This window comes from Cheilinus undulatus, linkage group 5, assembly GCF_018320785.1.
Source record: "Cheilinus undulatus linkage group 5, ASM1832078v1, whole genome shotgun sequence".
In the NCBI taxonomy this organism is placed as follows: domain Eukaryota; kingdom Metazoa; phylum Chordata; class Actinopteri; order Labriformes; family Labridae; genus Cheilinus; species Cheilinus undulatus.
Window position 1 is genome coordinate 43,976,314 of NC_054869.1, and position 22,221 is coordinate 43,998,534.

At 38.3% G+C, this 22,221-nt stretch overlaps 1 protein-coding gene across 1 annotated transcript in view; it reads left to right on the forward strand.

The window, feature by feature from the left end:
- kntc1 (kinetochore associated 1) overlaps positions 1-21,087 on the forward strand; it is a 44,879-nt gene extending 23,792 nt beyond the window's left edge. Inside the window, exons 35-62 of the mRNA XM_041788428.1 lie at positions 91-235; positions 333-389; positions 465-628; positions 728-832; positions 923-1,051; positions 2,459-2,575; positions 3,699-3,808; positions 3,894-4,110; positions 4,818-4,907; positions 5,343-5,508; positions 5,741-5,799; positions 5,893-6,109; positions 6,185-6,258; positions 6,347-6,557; positions 7,502-7,614; positions 9,812-9,867; positions 10,805-10,883; positions 10,965-11,089; positions 11,203-11,338; positions 11,469-11,564; positions 11,661-11,717; positions 12,591-12,645; positions 13,897-13,960; positions 14,374-14,503; positions 14,600-14,689; positions 19,530-19,684; positions 20,483-20,585; positions 20,729-21,087. Coding sequence (XP_041644362.1) covers positions 91-235; positions 333-389; positions 465-628; positions 728-832; positions 923-1,051; positions 2,459-2,575; positions 3,699-3,808; positions 3,894-4,110; positions 4,818-4,907; positions 5,343-5,508; positions 5,741-5,799; positions 5,893-6,109; positions 6,185-6,258; positions 6,347-6,557; positions 7,502-7,614; positions 9,812-9,867; positions 10,805-10,883; positions 10,965-11,089; positions 11,203-11,338; positions 11,469-11,564; positions 11,661-11,717; positions 12,591-12,645; positions 13,897-13,960; positions 14,374-14,503; positions 14,600-14,689; positions 19,530-19,684; positions 20,483-20,585; positions 20,729-20,764 — 3,156 coding nt within the window. The 3' untranslated portion in view covers positions 20,765-21,087. The remainder of the gene's footprint in view (positions 1-90; positions 236-332; positions 390-464; positions 629-727; positions 833-922; positions 1,052-2,458; positions 2,576-3,698; positions 3,809-3,893; positions 4,111-4,817; positions 4,908-5,342; positions 5,509-5,740; positions 5,800-5,892; positions 6,110-6,184; positions 6,259-6,346; positions 6,558-7,501; positions 7,615-9,811; positions 9,868-10,804; positions 10,884-10,964; positions 11,090-11,202; positions 11,339-11,468; positions 11,565-11,660; positions 11,718-12,590; positions 12,646-13,896; positions 13,961-14,373; positions 14,504-14,599; positions 14,690-19,529; positions 19,685-20,482; positions 20,586-20,728) is intronic.
- The last annotated feature ends 1,134 nt before the right edge of the window (positions 21,088-22,221 follow it).

Consider the following 22,221-nt stretch of genomic DNA (forward strand, 5'->3'; position numbering starts at 1 on the left):
AAACCAGTCATTTCTCACTGATCAATTTGTTGGAACCTGAGTAATGTCTCCCTTAACTGACTAAATGCGCTTGTGTTTTTGACCTCACAGGACATGAGTTTAGAGGCAGAAAAAGATCCATATTCTCAGTGGACCTTTCAGGATGTTTTTAATGAGGACTGCATTGTTCTGGACCCTGTGTCTGTGCTTCCAGTCCAGTATGAAATAACCAACTGCCTTCTGCCCATTTCTCTGGGTAAGATACCCAAATCCATCATCTCTTTAGATCATAATTAATGATTTTATCTCATAAAAGTTACTGCAACTGCTATGCTTTATTTCCCATCTTGCAGATACCAAACTATACCCTCTAGACTGCTCCTGTCTCTCACACTGCTCATTTGGAGATGGTATGTACATGCATATATTATTTTCCATGAATGGGATGTGATCATGAGAGCTGACCTTGTGTTTTTTCCCTGCAGGCTCAAACTATCTGCGGCCCCTCCTGGGTCCCCTGGCGAACATGCTGCAGATGTTACAGGAGTGCAGTCAGCTGGAGCTGGCCCTCAGGGTGCTTGTCAACTCATACGGCAGCTGCCTGCAGCACGTTACCTCCAATGTTATGGACATGAAGCTTAGTGTACAGGTAGAGCTTCAGAGTATCAAGCGGGGCTTTTAGCACCCCTGCCACGATTTATGGTGTCAATTTAGATATGTGATATTTTACTACAAACTCTTCTTTCAGCTTCATGATTCCCAGGAGCTTAAGAAGTACAATGTATGCTTGAATAATCTTCAAAAAACAACCAGTTCATCTCTGAATGCCGTTGCTGTGGCTCTCTTAAATAAGGTAAGTCCAATGTTGATAAAGAGCAGAAACAAAGTCCTGTGTTTTATAATATTTTTAGATAACTGTGTCTCTATTTAACATGGGCGGCAGGTGTTCAACTGGAGGGTGGTTGATTGTGATTTGGCTATTGGACTTTGTACGCTCCTCTCCAAAGCAGAAGTCTTCAAGTTACTGTGGAAAGTAATTGACAACACCTGGCAAAACTACGACAAGATTTTGGTAGGCCTTTTTTTCTTACATTTCAAACATTCATAAAATCTGGTATATAAGCCTCACTTTTTAATAAGTATGATTTTCCATCTAAAAAGTTGGCTGCAGCCTATGTACCAGGCACCTTGTATACCAGAATAAAGTGTAAGATGTCATACTGTGTGCAGCCACTTCATCTTCACCACATGCTCGAATACATAACCACACAAACCATGCTGGCAGGGCTCACCACATTTTTTAACCTCTATAGCCCCTTGTCAGGTCATAACCATGCATTTAAAGGCAATAGAGAGTATACAGTCAAGTAAAGAAACACTGTTCAACACTGGTTTGGCTGATAACACTCCTCAGTAAGGACAAGTGACAAGCTGGGGGAAGAGTAACTGCAGAGCAGTCACCACAGCCTGAGAGTTCAACTATCATACTGTAGCTGGTAAATGTATGAACTCCAAAATAGATGGTACAAAAAGAGTGACACAACTGAATAGAATCTGCAAGATGTGAACCCTGCCAAATAAAATAGAAATTGTAATGCGAGAGAACGGTTTAAAACTTTTTCCCCTTAGTTAATTTAAAAAAACGACTGCAGCGTAGTGTATCTGGAAAGTATTCACAGTGCTTTGCTTTTTCCACATTTTTATGCAGGCTTACTTTAAAATAAACAAAAATATAGCATGTACCTAAGTATTCACAGCCTTTACTCAGTACTTAGTCAAAGCACCTTTGGCAGTAATTAGAGCAAGTCTTTTTGAGTATGATGCTACAAGCTCTGCACACCTATTTTAGGGCAGGTTCTTCCATTCTTCTTTGCAGAACTTCTCAAGCTCCATCAGGTTGTTTGGGGAGGGTTGGTGCACAGACATTTTCAGATTTCTCCAGGGATAGTCAATCGGGTTCAAATCTGGGCACTCAAGGACATTCACAGAGTTGTCCCAAAGTCACTCCTTTGTTGTCTTGGCTGTGTGCTTAGGGTTGTTGTTCTGTTGGAAGATGAACCTTTGCCCAGTCCAGAGTGCTCTGGAGTAACTTCTCATCCACAGGTTCTTGGTCACCTCCCTGGCTAAGGCCCTTCTGCCCCGATTGCTCAGATTGGCCGGGTGTAGGAGGAGTCCTGGTGGTTCCAAATTTATTGGAACCTTTAATGCTGCAGGGCATACTGATGTACATGTGTTTTTTTGGGGGGTTTTTTGGTTTTTTATTTTAGATATATTTTCAAAAGTTTAAAAAAAAAAAACTTTTTTTAACTTTGCCATTATGGGGTATTGAGTGTTGAATTTTGAGGAAAAAAATGAATTTAATCCATTATGGAATATGTTTGTAACATAAGAAAATATGGAAAAAGTGAAGCCCTGTGAATACTAGTACACACATAATATCTCTGTTCAGTTCATAAAACCCTAATTTGACTAATTTCAGGCAGTGGCAAGGATTGGGGCCAATCTTTGCAGCCTGTACAAAGAGGCAGAAGAACAAGAGAAGTTCCTCTCCGTCATCACTGATGCTGAGTGGGGCATCAAGCTTGGAAAGCTGGAGGTATGTGGATGAAAAAAACTCTAAATTTCTGTCTCTTGACTTAAAGCAACTTTATATTTGGGGCCTCAAACCAAACTTTAACTGACATGAATCCTCGATTTTAGAATTGAGAATAATACATGGCGAGCTAAACATTAAAACTTCAGAAAATCTAAAGCAGCTTCTTATTGATGGGTTTAAAATAAAAAAATGGCTTTCAATTGATTTAGAATTTTGATTGTGATTAATTTCAGAAGTTAGTAGTTAATTATGTTTAATTGCATCCTTTGTATTGCATTTTAAAATTTGACCTTTTTTTTTTACTGAAAACAGTTTTTTCATTTTGGATCTTTCTACTGTCTTCAATAAGAGTAACTGACTGTCAGACCTGCTTTTATAGGCAGATTGAATATTAAGTTAATTTAACCAGTGAAAAAGGAACTTTGTCTGGATCTCAAAGAAAATCAGAAAACAGTAAAAAGGTAAATGTTTTATAACAAGGTGAAGATGACTTTTGACTTGTCCACTGAGCTGTCTGTGAGTTTTTAAAGTGAAATGAGACGTTAAGGAGCAGTGGTGGATTTATTTTACATCACTGTGGCTGCAGGGAGACACTAACTTAGCTGTACCAAAGTGTGCTCAAAGGGACAATAAATCATGAGATCAATCGCAATTTCAAAAATTGTTGCACTAATTGGGGACTTTATTTAATCATGATTTATGATTAATCTTGAGAGCCCTAGTCCAAAATTAGAAAAAATAACACAATTTAAACTGAGAACAAAGTTCACCCCAGCTGCTTTCCACTTTTTAGTGCAAAAGGGCTGAAATTGTGAACGATGGATTTTATATGATTTATGATAGTAACTGCACCAAAATGTTAGAATCACAGTAGTGCAGTTGAGAAATCTTAAATCAAACTAAAAGGACAATTCAGATCCACAGTCAACCAAGTCATTAAGACCAAGTTGTCCAAACTTAAAGTGAATAAGTGTGTTTGTTTCCTAAATATGCTTCACTCTTCATGCTCTCATGAACCACTAAACTGAAGGAAACTTGTTCATATCCAAAGCCATTAAGTTTTCAAGTAGTTGACTCCAGATGGTTTATCTCATTAACTATGTCTGTTCATGCTTTGCTCCAGATATCCATCCAGCCAGTTTTCCGTCAGCGGCCTGAGATGAAGAGAAGTCTGATCCCAGATTTAGTGAAAAACAAGAAGATCACACCAGACATCATCCTTCAGTACTGCAGGTAAGCCACTAACTCTAAACTATTAAAATCTTTTAAAAATCTCTCTCAACAAGAAAACACATCAGTCTTCTGCTTCTATCTGCAGCACCTTTGGTCTGGACCGTGACAGTGTGATCAACCAGTACATTACCACCTTACTGCTGCTACAGGAGGATGAGGAGGGTGGTGGTGACTCGAGCACAGGCAGAGAGGAGTCACAGCCTTTATGTCATGCAGATGCACTGGAGCGAGTCCTGCAGATTATCCCTGTGTTGCACAGCACAAGCGAGCTCACGGACAGTCTATGTGCTGCCGTATTCAAGGTTTGTTTACAAAATAAATGTGGGGAAAATGTTTAATTGTTACATTAGGGCTTAGTTTTGAAGGTTTTGAATGACAGCCAAATCTGACAACTTCTGACAGTTCAAGGTAATGGTAGTAGGAATTTGATCTCATCGCACTGTCAGTGTACAAAATATGTTTTTCTTTTGCATTTATTAAATGAATCTTTCTTGCAAACAAATTGGCATCCTCGTGTTCCTGGTAAAAGCCATTCACCTTTCTCAGTGCCTGCCCACTCTATCTTATCTGAATACTTGGCACTCGCAACCACTTCAGTCATGATTAAAGTATTAATAAATATTTAAATTAGCAAAATAGCAAAACATATAGATGCATCTAAAAAGAATAGAATATCATAGAGTTCTTCATAAGGTATCATTGAGTTCTTTGTTGAAACAATGTTTTTGCCCTTATCCCGACCAGATTCCGCAAGAGTCTAATCATCACGTGTTTTGTTGCTCCGATTGGCCTGTAAAGATGTGATAGACAGAACATTCATCCAATCACCTTCCGAGTTTTTTTTTTTTCAAAGGCTCTGCCCTTTCCCAAACACAGTCTATGGGAGATTTCCAGATGGACGTGTGAAACGAATCCATCTGGCATGTCAGGTTACTTCGTTTGTGATTCTGTTCAAAATATTAAGAAGTTTGACTGTTGTCCTAACGTGCAAAATGCCCTCATCATACAGCTCAGTCCTTACAACTACGAGAGGATTGAAGTAGTGCTGAAGATCATCCAGGCTGCAGACGAGAACGTGACAAGCTTTTCTATCAGCCAGGTAAAAAACAGACACGTTGGAACGTTTACATACTTTGACATAATAAACCATATTCATATCAGGGAAGTAATCCCTTTTTTGCAAGTATCTTCAAGAAATGACGTTTGTTGAACTCTGGACAAATTTTAGTTTGATAATTAAGAGCTTTTTGGAAACTTTTTATTATCAGTAATCCCCACAAACAAAACAAAGTATTTTTCCTGTATTTTCCCTCTGTTGTCTCTCACTTTCATGCTTTTGATCACTGTCATTTTCACACTTAATCATTGTGTTTAGTTCTTATTATCCTATAACAGAACTGAAGGGTTGCAGAACAAATGTATTCTCTTTTATCCAAATACTTTGTAACAAACACATATGTCCAAAAGGCATAAAAAAGAAGAATGAAAAGAAATTAATTGCACAGATAAGCAACAAGTAACTTCTCATCCACAGGCGATGGGACTCCTTCAGCACCTGAAGTCCTACAAGCGAGTCTCTCCCCCGTCAGACTTGGAAAGCACATATCTCCTGGAAAACAGCCTGCTGCCAAACCCTCTGTCCACCAGCAGGCTGCCCTTCCACCTGCTCATGCAGACCAAACATTACTGGAAGATTATCTGTAAGTTAGATGCTCTAGATTGTTTTATATAAATGCTGCAAAAAAGCTCAAGCTACAGTAGATCTTTAGATTATGTCAGGTCTTTTTTACTTAGATCTATTAAATCAAGTGACAAAAACACACAAATAGGATAATTTAGTAGTAAAGATGAACAAAGAAATGATTCAAATGTTTTTGAAACTTTGCCTACGTCATCACAGGTTAACGCTAACCAATATTTTTCTCTGTTTAGCTCCTGAACTTAGTGAGGAGACTTTCCCCACACTTCTTCTTATCAGCAAACTGATGAAGGTAAAGTACCTTAAAATAATAATAAAAGGCGCCCTACTTTTTATGTCTCTAAACTGTTACATATTCTATTAAAACCTCACTGTTTCATTCCAGGTGAGCCTTGACAAGCTGTACATGTCTGCTGCGAACCACATCTTTGAGAAGAAGATGAAGCCCTTACTCCTGGAGCAGAGGAAGAAGGGTCAGGGTCATGGGTACAATAAGGAGACCTTCAAGGTGGCTAAGGCCATGATGAAGTACATCCACTGCATCCAGAGCCCAGAGTGGGCTGCTGCCACCGCACACAAGATCACCCAGGAGTTGCCAGCAGGTCTGACCTGCATTAGACTCAACCGCTACACTTTAGATCTTTGCTTCTATACTGAATGTTCCCTCTTTTCTACAGGCTATGAGAAGACACAGTCACTGAAGTTCTGTTTGGCTCTGGGAGATGCATGGCTGAAGGATCCAAACCTTGAGGTCAGAATATAGGATTCACCTTAATAAATCAAACAAAACTATCTCAAAAATCTAAATGTGATTTGGTTATCTTTAACTTCCTGAGCAGGAAGCAGCGAGGGCCAGAGGAGAGACTTTCCTGTCCAAGCTGAAGCTACAGTTTCAGCGCTCAGCTACTGAGAATACCTTGATCAGCAGCCAGCTCAACAGCCCTGAAAATCTGAAACTGACCGGGCTGCCTGCGCGGCTCATAGTGGCTTTGTATGAGCACAGCAGTGTGGAGCAGCAGTACAGAGACACAGGAGGTCAAACCTATCCAGGTAAGGACATTTTCATCCTAGACTTTATAAAACATGGATGTAAGCTCACCTACATCACCCACTGGTTTCTAAAACGTGTTATGGAGCTCAGTGGTAGTATCAGTATCAAAGAAATGCTACCTTAACCATTTTTTCGATCAATTTAGAAACAAACAAAATAAAGCTGAGGCTAAAAAAAGGCGCATCTATAAATATTCCATTAAAATCTAAAATGATATTGCTGCATATACATCTGTCAAATCTCAAGAAGAATAAAAATTCATAGACTTTTCTTATACAAATGACAGCTATCAACTAATAAAGGTGCTTGGATTAAAAGTATGGTGGACTGTATGTCAATGGAGAGAGTAACATATATCCTGGAAAATAAATTAAAGGTTTATGAGGAAATATGTAGATCATTTGAGGACTTAATAAAAAATGCAGAGAGGGACTAAAGAACAAGATAGTTAAAGAAATATAGTGATAAACCCAAGAACAGGCAAGAGGCAGGATTTGAATCTTTATGCTATGGCTTATACATGACATATGTTTTTTGTGTGTATATGTGTACAGTTACTATCTGTTTTGCAAATTAGCATTTAAAAGAGAATATCTAATGTTATGTCTGAAAGAGGATAGGTGAGGTGGATGGTGAATGTTTTAATTTGTTTGTTAATAATAAAACAAACTACACTCTACTGTCTGTAAATTTATTGTGAATTATGCTACAAAAAAACTAAACTGCTGGCAAAAAGTGATTGCTTCCCCAACATGTTTATGGTTTATTATGTCAAAATCGACAGTGTGCCTAAATAACAAGGAACTACACAACTGTAAATGTACCAGCATGTCTAGTTTTTACTAGTATCATATTTTGCTCTGTTGAACAACATAATTGTGTGATGTATTCTTATGTTAACAATGCTGGAAGCTGCTAATGGGATTATTTATCTTCTGTGCAGACATACATGCAGTGGTGAAGGAAATTGCCTCCATCAACAGCGTGGACCTCCTAAAGATCCGAAACATGATGCTAGAAAAGTGGATCTGCAAAACAGGACCTGCTGTCACTAAAGTATGTTACTGCTCTTTTTTTGATTCACAGTTTACTGATTTTGAATTAACCGAACCAACAGGCTTGAGCAGTGAAAACACACTGTAACATACCACATACCACACACACACACACACACACACAAAATCAAGTAAAAGCTTTACCCATAAAAGCATATATGATATAAATAAAATGTATGTATAAAGGGGATATCTCAACTACGACTTAACAGTGATGCACAGACAGCTTAAATAATGCTTCTTCTTTCCCTAAAAAGGCTACTTTACAATGTCTCTCAGTTATTCAGACAGTTATGTAGTTCTCAATTGTTTATCACATGAGCTGTTAACATCAGAGGACATTAAAAATAAATGGTAATGCCCACATTTTAAATTGTAGTCCTCCACCCTATCCAAGAGTCTATAGGATAACCGTTCTAAGGCAGCCGGATGGCCTAGAGATGTATACCAGTAGGATGGAGCTGGCACAGAGGAAGTTTTTCACTCCCTCACTAGAATTTTCCTCCCTAGCATAAGGGCGGTCTTAGTCCAGCCTGCAAGTGGTGGAGTTAACTTTTTCAAAGCAGAGGGGTCTCCCAAAATAAACAGACTAGAGGTGAAGGGGATGTCTTAGCCAATAATTTCCCCTATGGTGATATGTATCCCTGACCAAAACTCACTGACATTTGAGCAAGTCCAGAACGTTCAAGAGTACCTTCTTTGTCACGACACTTCCAACACTCTAGGCTGTCAGTCAGACCTACTCTGTGAAGCCTGGCTGGCATCCAGTAGACTCTGTTTAGAATTTTAAATTAGGTCAATCTTGTACGTAGTTCCCCTTACATTTTTTCATATTGCTGAGAATTTTCCCCCACTCTGTTTCAGTGAATGCCGTCTGTTAGTCATTCTCCCATGCTGATTTTAAAGGTGTTGTGTTAACATCTGAAGCCTTAAGCAACATATGGTACTAGGCAGAGGCTGCATGCCCACGGCCAAAGATGTTTAGGATTGTTTGAAGAATACTAGCACTAGGGGGTGCTGTTGCAGAAGAGCCAAAAGTTTGTACCAGCAGCTGCCTTAACTGCAAATACTTCCAGACTTCATTTTGCGCGAGTTTAAATTCCTGTCTGAGAGCAGCAAAAGGTTTCAATATTCCATCTAGATACATATCCCCAGAACCCTTAACCCTTTGTGAAGCCAGGACTTCCAGAGAAAGGGTGTCATGTTTATACATAGTTTAGGGTTTAGCCAAATCCCTGCACCTACATGGAGATAAGGGTCAAATTTAACAATCTGGGCTACTCTCCTCTAGGGGTGAGTATTGGCAAGAACCTCACGATACGATACACATCACGATACTTGGGTCACGGTACGATAGTATCACGATATATCAGGATATCACGATATTGTGATATATTGCGATAATCTACACAGTTAACAGAAAAATATAGAGATGATGTATATGTAAATCACACAATGTGTTGGTGGTCTTCCCGCTATATTTCATGGCAGCAAGACAGAGCTTGCAAACGGCATTTCCTTTCTTTAACTCGCTGTTTGTGCTCACACAAACGTGTGAGCAAGTCGTATTTTACTAACAACTCTTTATTTTTTTACCAAAAAATCGATATTAAGAGTTGAAGTATCGATATTGTATTGGATGTCAAAGTATCGCGATATATTGCGGTATCGATATTTTTTCACAGCTCTACTCTCCTCCAAACCCTTAAAATATGTGACAATGTAGGGTGCGACCGATTTGAAGGGGCTAGTCTGTTTGAGACAGAATACTTTGGCTCAATGGGACTGCAAGCCGCGGCTTCGAGGGGAAACCAGGGTGGCGCCCTCTCAGGAGGTTGGAACCACTGAACCATATGCCTAAGTGAATGCATAATGGTAAAATAGCAGGTTAGGTGCACCAAGACCACCTCTGTCCACCGGCATCTGTAATTTTTGTATCTTCATTCAGGGGTGTTTATTATTCCAAAAGAATTTATTACAAAGCTGATCAAATTGTTTGAAGTAATGTAAAGGATGTAAATTAAATTAGGAGTACAGTTCATTTTAATATTATTTACCTTACCCCACATTGATAAGTACAATGAAGTGTGTTACCAGTCTTAATTTTATCTTAGTTAACTGAAGACTTAGCGGCACCTTCAGATTTCATATAATAACGTATCTGTAAACCTAACCAAGCTCTGTTTCTTTTTCTGAAGGATATTGGTAACTATGAATGTGTCAGCAACATCGAAGAGGATCCAGACTTGATGAGGTAGTGACATCAATGTGACTTTGTGCAGCATTTTGCAAAAGTTTAAATAAAATAGATAACACTTGTTTTACTTATTACATCGGGGGTTTTTTAAGATTTATTTTTGGTCTTTTTATGCCTTTATTTGACAGAGGAGAACTTTGATTGGGTGGAGGGGTTTACAGTTTTTAAGGCACCAATGTTACACTTATGTTCCAAGTCAGACAGACACAGACAGACCTACCAATGAAGCAAACTGATTGGCTGTCAGTTGGAGAGGGATACAGAGATTTTGTGAGATGCAGAAAGACAGAGAGGGAGGGGGTAAGAGAGGGGTGCTGAAAGAGAGGGAAGTTGAGAGGGGAAACACTACCCAAATAATAAGTGCTCGTGCCCATGCCTTGCAAGTGAAAACTGTATTATATATTCACTGTATATGGCCCTTGTGGTCCTATGAGCAGCTCGCCCCACCGGGAATTCTCCTGGTTCTCCAGATTTGCCACTCCAGGCCAGCTTCCATGACTCATTCTTGGATGCACGATGATGAATTAGCCAGTACCAATATATACTCACCTCTTTTTTTTACTGTTAAAACCACCAGTGTTTATGCTTATGCTTGCTGTTTATTTGTTGATTGTAGAAATCTTAATTTCTCAGTCTAATGTTTGTCATATGTGTGCAACTTCTGCTCTGCTGTCTTGACCAGGACCCCTAATTACAGAGATTTTTGTATCTCAAAAGGAACTCCTGTTTAAATACAGGTTAAATTAAATCTTTAAATCAAAATGCTTTGTAAGATTTTTTTTTACTGTTTATTTTATCCTATAGAAATCTCTGGACAGAATCCATTAATTCATGCTTTAAACAATTTTCTGCTTTAATGTTCTTTGTATTTTGCTCCAAAAACATAAAGACAATCTCCAATAAATTTAATTCTGGTTCCAACTGACGTTTTTAGAGTGGTGTACATGCTGCAGTCCTGCTCCATGGATGATGCTGTCCGTCTTCTTAGCCCTGTCCTATCTGCAGAAACCTGGGTGAGAAGCGAACTACAATGAATCGATACTGTAACAGTTACCCAAAGAAAATTATTAATTTCAGCTTTTGTCTAACCGCAGCCCCTTAGCACCTCTGGGCCTCGTCTGACCTTCTGTCATCGAACTCGAGCTCTGCTTTGTCTCGTACGTCTTGCCGATGCTGAGACTCTGGAGACTCAGCTGCACATCCCCAGGACCAAAATCCAGTGAGAGAACAGGAAATCTGATTCTTTGAAGAAGTTGAATAGCTTGCTGGGAAGATGATTGAAGTTGATTTGTAGAATGTGTTAATGATTGTATTTGTCATATTCCCATGCAGATATTACCTGAAGTGCTACATCTTTGTATCTCAACTGGAGGCGTTAAACATCCCTTACACCGTGCAGTCGTTCCTGAGCAGTCCCAAAGAAGGCTTGGTTAAAGGGCTGTGGAAGAACCACAGCCATGAGCCACAGGTACTTTCAGCATTAAATCTCTACATTCTACATTTTTCTTATATCATACAGGCATACAAAATAACTTCAGTAGAGCTTTGCCTTTTCAATCATTTGTAAAGTGTCAGTTGAAACTCCTCTGTCCGTTCAGGCGGTGCGTTTGGTCGCAGACTTGTGTTTGGAGTATCTGGTGTACGACGCTCAGCTGTGGAACAGTCTGCTGCAGAAGCTGCTGGGCTTTAACTTGGTGAGAAAACTTTAGGAAACTTTGTCTAGAAGTAAAAATCTATTCAAATAAAACAACAAAATTAATCAAGTTTGACATCCATGATTTTCCCCTTAGATCAGCCATCTACAGAAGGTGTTTGAAGCTGCAGTGGCCGTGCCTGCTCTGTGGGAGGTAACCTTTTAGCTGTTTTTCTTTTTCTCATTTTATTTTCTTATTTATTTATCATTGCCAAACACTGGATCTCACAGTGGCCAAAAGGTATTTACCCCCTTGGATGTTTACTGTCATTGATTTTGTAAATCAGTCATGGTCAATATCATTTGACTTTTTTGACAAAAAGAATTCATAAAAACCTTTGCACTGTCAAAGTAAAAACAGGTTACCACAAAGAGAAAAGGTTACTGAAAAGTATAAGTCAGAGGATGGATACAGAAAATTACCTAAGGTGCTGAACGTCCCTTGGAGTTCAGTTAAATCCATCATCAAGAAATGGAAGGAATATGGCAAATTTGCCTAGATCAGGCTGTCCTCACAAACTCAGTGACCATGCAAGAAGGAGACTAGTGAGAGGCCACCAAGACACCTATGACTACTCTGAAGGAGTTACAAGCTTTAGCAGCTGAGCTCTGATAAACATGGCCCTGTGCCTGCTTTTATGAGATGTTGGTTCTGCCATAAAATTTACAATGAGCTAGTATTTTTCATGAAATGTTGAATATCTCAGTTTCAACATCTGATATATTGCTAATGTTCTGTTGTGAATAAGATATGGGTTTGTGAGATTCACAAATCAGTGTATTCAGGTGTTATTTACATTTTACACAGCATCCCAACTTTTTTGGAACAGTGGTCGTATGCCATGTAAAGTAAAACTAAGGTATATAAATTCAATGCACATCCAGAGGACTTTTATCAATGCAATTCACAAGAACAATTAATAACTCAATTCCCAAAGTATACAAGGTTCCTCCTGTTTATGATTACTGTAAAGGCACAGCAATGTGTCCTCAGTTTTATTTATGTTTGCTTTGTTTTTTAATTCAGATTTCTAGTTTCTCCAGGACGTGGAGGAGTATGATCCTGGCACCTTTTGTCTCAGGTAGGGTATTCAGAAGTCTTGAGGCTGACTTTTATTGATTGCACAATAATAGGATAGAGAATATGATGATTTGCTGCAAAGATATTGCCAAGTCCTCTATTTTTCTGTTTTAATCCATTTAATAAACCTGTTATATATACATTAAGGAAAGGAGGTAGTGCATCTGTTTAAACGCCATAAAATTCATTAAAAATGTTTGACCCATGCAGGCTAGAATGTACAAATATTTAATTATGTTAAGTTTTTTATCCTTAGTATTGCAGTTTTTTGTTTGCATGACAGTGTTAGAGGCTTATTTCCTAAGGCTGTTGAAATTTAGTTGCTACAATACCTTATAATACCATGGGTTTTAAAATAAAAACAATTTATTACTTGAAATGATTGATGGTAGTTTGAAAGATAGTAATGTAAAAACGAAAATCTCCAGCCATATGTTAGATGCAAAGGTCAAGTCAGAAAACACTGGTATTTTCTCAAGGTGCAAAGGACATGTCTAAATTTGACAAAAACGTTGGTTACAGCTCAGTACTGAAATTTTGTCAACGTGTTAGTGCAGTTTAGAGGGTGTAAAGAGTTTGCTTACCATTTTTGTTTTTTCAGAACAAGAAATGTATTAATTTATGGTGCTAAAGATGTTCGGTCTTTGCTACTGTTATATCAAAATGGTGTTACTACCTTTTGATTTTAATGAGAAGTTCAAAATTCTGGTATTATGAAAACTGTAATGCATCCCAAGAAATATTAAGAATTCATTTAGACACTTACACCCTGTGAAAAGATCAATTTAGGCCTCTGATACTAGCATAAGGAGAGAAATACAGTCACATACAGTGTTTTTTCCCCCTGTTGATACACTCGGAGGCCACCAGCATTTTTCAGGCCACTTAAGCATCCACAGCATGACCAGGGGCTGGTGGCAACCCTACGACCAACCCAGACAGCATCCTAGACTGTGTTATCTCACTTTATCCACCTCATATGCCACCCCAAAGGCGTAGAATTTATTTTTCAACAGATTATTTTCCCATGGCCCTGGTAATATCCAGACATCTCGAGCACGACCGGCGTTGTGTCAGTCCTCCTTCACGCCTAACGGTGCCCTCAGGCATTTTACCACATCTACACCTTAATGCAGCCTCAAACATGCCTAAAAGTTGTGGACAGCACTGTAAATTCCTGTATTAATCAAGGTTTTTAATATTGAATGCCTCTAAATATTTATACTTAATGTCTGGTGTTTCTTCTTAACAGCTTCTGTTCCTCTGAGTCCAGATCAACAGGCAACACTTTATCGGACGTTTGTTCTCCTCCTCAAGTATGTTGAAGTCCAGCTAAACATGTTAACTGACTTTTTCTGCATGCTCAGCACATCAAGGCCTGCCTGTACTACTTATTTATGTAATAAACGCATGTGTGAAATTTAAGACAAGTCTGGTTGTTCTTGTTGTGGTTTATAAGAAAAATAGTCAGCCATAAAAATGTGGTTTGAGTCTGGCAGTCTTAATAGTGTAAAATACTGGCTAAACTTTGTGTTAAAAGTAATCGGAAGAATCAGCGGTCTTTGATACAGGTTTTTGTTAAAGGTTTGACATCTCATCAGTCTATTTTTGTACTTACATTTATTTCACGCTTAAGGGATTGTTGGCAGTTATTTTAATGATAAAGCATTGATGACCTATGAAAATGATCTTAATTCCTTTGTTTTTTGTAATTTATCTTTCTTCCAAGGTGCCCTTTCCTGTTGAATCTGGATTTGATAGGAATTGCAAATCGTTACGCACAGTTTAATCTCCCCGCCTTTGCCCTGGGAACTCTACTTCTCATCCCTTGTGCTGATAAGAAGGCGCAGCAGATCAAGGTGGAAACCTAAAAGTAAAGACGACCATCTTGAACCATTGTAGCAGTGGTTTTGTTTTGACCAGCTGTATGTTTTCGTTTGTTTGTTTGTTTCCAGGGCTTTCTGTCAGTTTGTAACCCTGTGGCGGTCCTTGAGCAGGTCGACGAGCTTATGAACACAGGAGAACTGGCAGGAATCCCCTCACAGGTCAGACAATGTTAAAGCCTTTTTTCCTCCTTTACAGCATGCTGAGGGCTTACTGCTTTTCACACATGCACTCACTCCTGAAAAATACCCATAATGTTTGTACTGAGCATCATATACGGATGCAAACAAGATAATTTTTCTCCCTCACTTTATCAAGAGTTTTTCCTGCCAGACCCAAAGTCAAATTTCCACAGGAAGTTGGGTTTTAGCGCAGGTTATATTCAGGAAAATTTACCATGAACAAGTAGCTGTCAGTAATCACATTTAATTCAGCCACTGGTGTGATCTTCATGCATGTAGCTGCAGCTTCTCCATTTACTTTTCAGCTGCGTCTAACATTGAATACTGCTGGGCAAATTAATGGAGTTTCAATTTCAAGGATGATTTTGTGTTAAAATAATTTTCCAAAAACAGTTTTCCTTTTTTGAAAATAAAGGTCCTTCCTCAAAGTGCAATAGTGGCACTATTGTAAATGTAAAGGTCTTTCCGTAGGCATCAATGTAAACCTTTCAAATACAACTTAAGGTGACTTTGCAATTGCACAGCCTGACATTGCAGTTCAATTACTTGTGCAGCACTAGTCAGGTTTTTTTTTTTGGTTAATAAACCTTCAGGAGTGCTGATTTAGTCAAAAAGAATCTTCAGTTAAAGACATTCAGTGACCAGCAGCTCTGGTTCTGTAGTTCACAATCATCACCACAGGCTGAGAGATCACTTATCAACCCATCAGCTAGCTAGGATAATAAACTTTACATTGGGAAAACAAATAAAAGAGCGACTCAGCACATAGAAACTGCAAATTCTAACTTTTCTTAGTGCAAAAGAAAATGTCAAGAAGACATTTCAAAGCTTTATCCCCACTCTGAGACGCTAAAACCAGATTGATTTTCTGGATTGTACCGTTATTATCCTTTAACCATATTTGTAAGTGTGTTCAAGAGAGTTTTTAGCAGCAAGTGCATGGAAGAAACTTAGAGAACTCTGTTGGCCTTGTAAAGATGATGTTATTACTTATCTGTTTCCATGCATTTAAGAACTTGCTGCTGCATGATAAACGTGATAAACAGGAAACCAAGATAAGCATAGGTCTCCAGGTGTCAAGCTCTTCATGGTGATGTGGTTTAAATGTGTGAAGAATTTTCTGTCGAGTTGGAGGTAAGAATAAATTTATACACAACGATGTCTCTGATGTGTGCTGAAACATCATTTTCAGCATTTGTGGGGTTTTTTTCTGAACTTTAGTGTTAACTAGGGCTGCAAGCAGCACTGAAGGGGCCTTTGCACCTTTGCGCACGTCGGATGGTGGTGCACGTGGGGTTGTGGCCTAGTTGGAAACAATAGCCAGCTGCAGTGATGTCTGTCTAAAAACTAAACTGTGAAGAGTTAAGTTTAATTTTGATGTTGAGTGACTGAAGAAAATCATGCATTGAGTATTGTTTACTACTAAGTTAAACTAGCCTGTTGCTTATGGGTATTAGAAGTGTATACCTGGTCGATGTCTTTTACAGTTATGTTTTAATCCTGAAAATCTTAGACTTGGGGCCTAACCCAGCTGCAGTTCTTTTTTGTTTTCAGTCACCATCAAGTGACATACATCATTAATTTAATCAGGAAACCTTAGACTTTCAGCCAAACTGTTTTAAAGCTCTTGGTGTCAGAGAAGATAAATTTGTCAAAACTTAAATAAAATAAATGGCAATAGACATTTTGTGTTTTTAACTCTGGACTGGGATCTAACTCAAGAAAGTTTGCTTTTTTTATTGAGAATTTTACATTTTTTTTAAACTTCCATATACATTTTTGCTCAAATTTGAGTGCCCAATTAGCAAGTCACAATTCATCAAAATATTAATGTGACAAGCTAGGAATTTTTTCTCTGAAATGGGATGTTTTCCTGTTTTTCATTTAATGACCATTTATAGGGGCTCAGCAGTGTCATATTCAATTAAAAAAAAAATCATCATATATTACCTTTTTTTTTTTTTAACAACCTCCAAGTGTTCAGTCTTACAGTGTGCTTAGGTGTTGCTTCTGTAATGTAACTGCTGTGTATGAAAAAATATAATATTGTTTAAAAATTACTTTGTAGTCTTGTTGTCATCCTAAATCTGGTCAGACTGAGAGTGGCTGTGCCCACCAAAACTGCACCATTTGAATCAGAACTGTTGGAGAATGACATCACTCACTCATTTCTGCCCCACTTACTCAATTATTTTGAGTAGAAAAGTAAAATCACTAATATATAATATATTTATAGTGTATGCTCAAATATATTAATGAAACATATTTAAACATTTAAACCTATATGTATAATCTGTGTATTCGTGCATGTTTTCTTTGTCTGTAGATTCCAAAGTAACTCTCTGCTGCTTTCTAGAATATCCGAATTTTAGTTTGTCCAAATTTACTATCAGGGCCCAGGTCTGACAGAAGTTTTGCAAATGTTCAAGTTGCTGTTGCAACACCTCCTTGGATAAAGTCAGCAACATCAGATCATCTGCAAACAGGAGGTATATAATGTCCGAGTCAGTGGGGTTACACCAGGTATGTCTGGATGTTCCAGAGAATTAGCCGATCCATTGATGTAAATATTAAACAGGGTGGGGCTGAGACTGCAGGCCTCCTTCACCCCTTGACTTTGGGAGAAAAGGTCGGATTCCATTTCTCCAATTTTAACTGCACACTTCATATTAGTATACATAGTTTTAATAATGTACTCCTATGTAGAAGCAGAGTGGATATAACCACTCTGCTGTTGGGAAAGGTGAAGGAGGCCTTCTCCATCAATCACTTCCCTCAGATCATTGGAGCCGAAGTGGATAATGATGTGGCTCAGGGATCCTAGACGCCTCTCTGTCAGAAGCTCCATGGTGTGCTGGGTGTTTGGACACCAGAGTTTTGACACTTTGTGAGAGGGAAAAGTTTTCCTTTCATCAATGAATCGTATTGGAAATCGATGAGAATGATGATTTCTGATTCCTCTCTCAGCTGTTGTGGTTTGGGGGGGTTGAGCGCTGGCGTTGACCTGAGGAATGGGTGGATAACCGGATGTTGAGTTGGTCTCTGGATTGGAGTGGTATGGAGTGAGGCTGTTGGGATGGTGAGTTCTGACTGCTTTCACAGATAATAACAGGATCCTGGATATCTGGATGTCAGTTCAGTTCTTTTAGCGCCTGTGGAGTGTTCTCTTTCTCCTCCACAGCCTGTCTCAGAGATAAATCTCCTCTCCTAAAGGTCACTTGCTCTGCTCTCAGTTCCTTTACCTCCTCTGTTAAAGTATTTAGTTCTCTTCTGAGGGTCTCTCTTGCTCCTTTCAGTTCCTTCGGCTCCTCTGCCAGAACTGTGGGTCTTGCTATGTTCTAGTCTTTCTCTTGCTTTATTTGTTTAATCTCAGTCTTCATGGTATTTAGTTCTTTGACCTCAATTCTGAGCATGCTCAGTTCTTTCATGAAACTGTCTCTCTCCTGTCTAAGGGTGTTAAGCTCTGTGGCAGCCAAAATTTGTGCTTTCTTGGTCTGCATTGTCTGCTTTCTTGGATATATTTTTGACTTTTCATTGTAAACTCTGCAGCATCCTTTTTTACTCTGTATTTTACTTCCTGAGACACCAGACAGAGCAATGCATTGAGTAAAGCCCAAAATCCTTGTAACAGCTTTTATTTCCATACACACAAATGCATTGGGAACACTGCACACTTTACTCCAACTCAAAATATGAAGAAACGTGAATCAAATTTGTTATTACTTAACAGAAGGGGAACATAGCTGTTTGAAATACAGCAGTGTCTCCATTATCCTTTACAAACTCAGACATTTACTGTATAAACTGTAAAATGCTTGAAGATTTAACTTTCCCTTGAATCACTTAACTAATATTAAGCTGTATAACTTCTGTCTCTAAGAACTGCTTTACATCTGTTTTGCACAGAGTCGACTAACTTCTTCATGAACAGGTACTCTAGCCCTGGACGATTGTACTACGTTCCACAGTTCCTGTGCACTTCTTGGTTTTGCCTGATAAACAGCATTTTTTATGTCACCCCACAAGCTTTCTATTAGATTAAGGTCCTGGGATTGGGCTGGCCTCTCCTTAACATTAATCTTGTTGGTCTGGAACCAAGATACTCCTGGCTTACTGGTGTTTGGGGTCATTGTCTTGTTGAAACACCCATTTCAAGGCATTTCCTCTTCAAAATAAAGCAACATGACCTCTTCAAGTATTTTTATATATTCAAACTGATCCATGATTCCAGGTATGTGATAAAAAGGCCCACCATTATAATATGAGGAACATCCCCACATCACGATGCTTGCACCAGCGTGCTTCACTGTCTTCAGTGTACTGTGGCTTGAATTCAGTGTTTGTGGGGTCATCTAGCCAACTCTTCAGCCTCTAGACCTAAAGAGAACTCTTTAGACCCCTAAAAACAGACAGTTTTTTATCACAATATGATTGATTTTCTGGATTGTACAGTTTCTTGCCTTTAACACTGTTGAGCTGTGTGTTCAAGTGCCAGGAAGCCACTTAAAGCACTTAAACAGTTTGGCACACTGCTGAGGTCATAAAAGATCTTCTGTTTACGTGTCTATTTCTGTGTTCAATAACCTGATAAACAGGAAACTGAGATGAGCATAGGTGTCATGGTGTGAACAAAAGAGCTTCCTGGCCATGTTGTGGTTTAAATATGTGAGGTATTTTTTGTCAAGTGGAAGATTAGATTAAATTTATACAAAAGAATGTCTCCGGTACAAACATAGTTTGTAGCATTTGTTTTATTTTTTTATTTATTTATTATTTTTTACATGAACTTAAATGTTAATATTACTTCATATTTTCTCAGATCAGGGAGACTGTGATAACTTCTATCAGCCAAAGTGGACAGCACCAGAAACTGCTGAAAACAAAACACTTCAAACATCTGAAGCAGCTCATCCTGTCAAGGGGCCAACCAAACCAGGTGAAGGATCTGGAGGACTTCCTGATCAGCCAGAACTGGTATGTTTTTGGACCTCTTTCACCAACAGTTCTTAGGGAGAAAAGTGGTCTCGAGGCCAGAGAAGTAATTGTTTCAGCTTGTGTATGTGCCCGACTTCATCATAGTTGTAATTGGGGACTAGAGCAAAAATCTGGTACCAGTGTGACACTAGTGACATGGGTCTGATATCTATGGAGACTAAAACACGGCTTTGGGCACATCACCACTCCAATGTGCGCTGGGGGTCAGGTAGTGGGGAACAGCCATTAGGAATGAATCAGAAGTTTGTGCTTGGCAGCTCTGAATAGACCTCTACACTGCAGTTGTCATCAGAAAATTTCTACATTCATTGAATACAATCCCTGCACTTTACAAAAAATGTGATTTTTACCAGAGTTTAACCAATTGACCTGGCCTGGCAATGATCAATATCACAAATTACTCAGTCCTGCAGACCTCCTAGTGTTGTCTAGTCAGATGAAGGGACACAAGAGTCTTGAAGAGTCTTGTACTAAGCTTAGAGGCTAGCTGAACCTCTTTAACATGTAAAAAAAAAAATCCTAATTTTTTTCACTAACCTGGTTTTGATTAAAATGGTGATGTACTATCAACTGAACAAACCTTGTGAGGTGAGCAGTTCCCTTCATGAATGAGCCTGTGCTATGATGCAGCTCTTTAATGTTAGCCACAGTAGCTAGCTCCTTTTTGAGTTTCCTTTCCTCCATCTTTGTTATTATTTAATCCACATTTAAAGCACCGAACTGGTACAAAATGAAGTCTCTGCTCTGAGATCTGAAGTCTTTTTAACTGCTTCACAGTCAGGATGACGCAGACTCGCTTGCCCGCGAGTTCATGAGTCACCGAGAGCATCAGAGAGGGAAACTGACCATAATTGGCCAACCTTCACTGAGCTGTCTGAGGGTAAGCGAGGCTTTTAAAGCGCTTCCTCTGAGGCAGAGTGGAGCATTAACACATCATGATTACTTTACAGGTTCGTTGCATTTGTTTTTTTCAGCCTGCTTTACTCGTAACTGATTTTAAATCATCTTTTCTGTTTTTTTCAGGACTTTGTCAACATACAGAACGGGATTTCAGGGTGAAATTTTGCTCCGTCTGTCGCTTTATTTATGTCACTGTTTTGACTCAGATGCAACATTTGCACTTCATCATAAATCTTTCTCCTGTTTTTGTAATATTTAACCCAATACTTTATATTCATTAGTTTTATTCTCTTTCTTCCTTGCTGGTTTATACATTTGTATATTGTATTTGATGCCTAACATGAAATAGAAGAAATACTTAGACAATAAATGTCCCTCATTTAGAATTACTGTAATGTCAAAATATGTTTGGAAACAGTAACAACAGGTTTCCTTTTTTTGTCTTTGGTGAATATATATCAATAAATTTGAATTTGTTAATAGTCTTATTCCTCTGCATTATTAGGAATAACATATGTTTCTTGATAGAATTTTGTTTTTTTATCTCAATTTTAAAATGGAACATTTTTCCACCTTGACAACAGAGAGTATGACAGTGCTTGGTTGAAGTAGGTTAGACTGAATATAGAATCTGTATGTAGACTTGAAAGTCATTTAGGGCGACCCCTTATTTACAGTGACGTCAAGCAGATAAAGGAAAAATGCATGATTAACAATAAAGAAATATATATATAGATATATCAAACATATTCTAAAGGTATAAGGTACAGTAAGACGATATAAAAGACATAATATAGATAAGATTGAGAACAACAAAGTCAGTTAAAACAGGTGCAATCAGAGGATAAGAAATTATGTAAAGGGTGTTTTACCTCCTATTTTATTTAATTTTTGAAGTTTTAAATAGTAAGAAATTTTAGTTGTATTTCTACTGCAGTTGTAGACAGTAATGCAACATTTTTGGTTGCAGTCAGCCGCTGAAAACACCAAAGAAGAGTATGGTGGTTCAAAATATCTAAAAGCCAACTCAAGACCTACCTATTTAGTTTGGCTTCTAAATAATTTTATGTTATCCTATATTATCTATGTTTTTTTTTTCTGTCTATTTGATAGAGACATTATCGCCATGATATTAGTATTGTTAGTGCCTGTTTTTTCTCTTATCTTAAACAGAGTATAGTATCGCCATGTGACCTCAGAATTTCTGTAGTTAATCACAGTTTCTGTGTAACTCAGTTTTTATACCTTCTTAAATCAGGGTTCTAGCCAAGGGCGTAGGAATGAGTTTAACATTGGGGGGCACACATATGGGAAACCTGACCAATCCGTAAATAGTTTGAGCAGAAATATGTCATAAATTAACTACACCGCAAAATATTCACAAAATGCTATGTGATCTTTTACTCTTTCTTCTTTTTTCAAATGTTTCTTGGAAAAATAGTGCTCTGCACACCTATATAAATGCATGTATAATATCTGTATATATATGTTTTATGATCTTAAGATGTGGGCAAACCACCCAGAAAAACCACTTCTCCCTCTTCCCCTTGAACAAAATGGCTTGAGTCTTTAACCAAAGCATAATGATTATGATCTGTCAAGGTACAGCTCCTGAG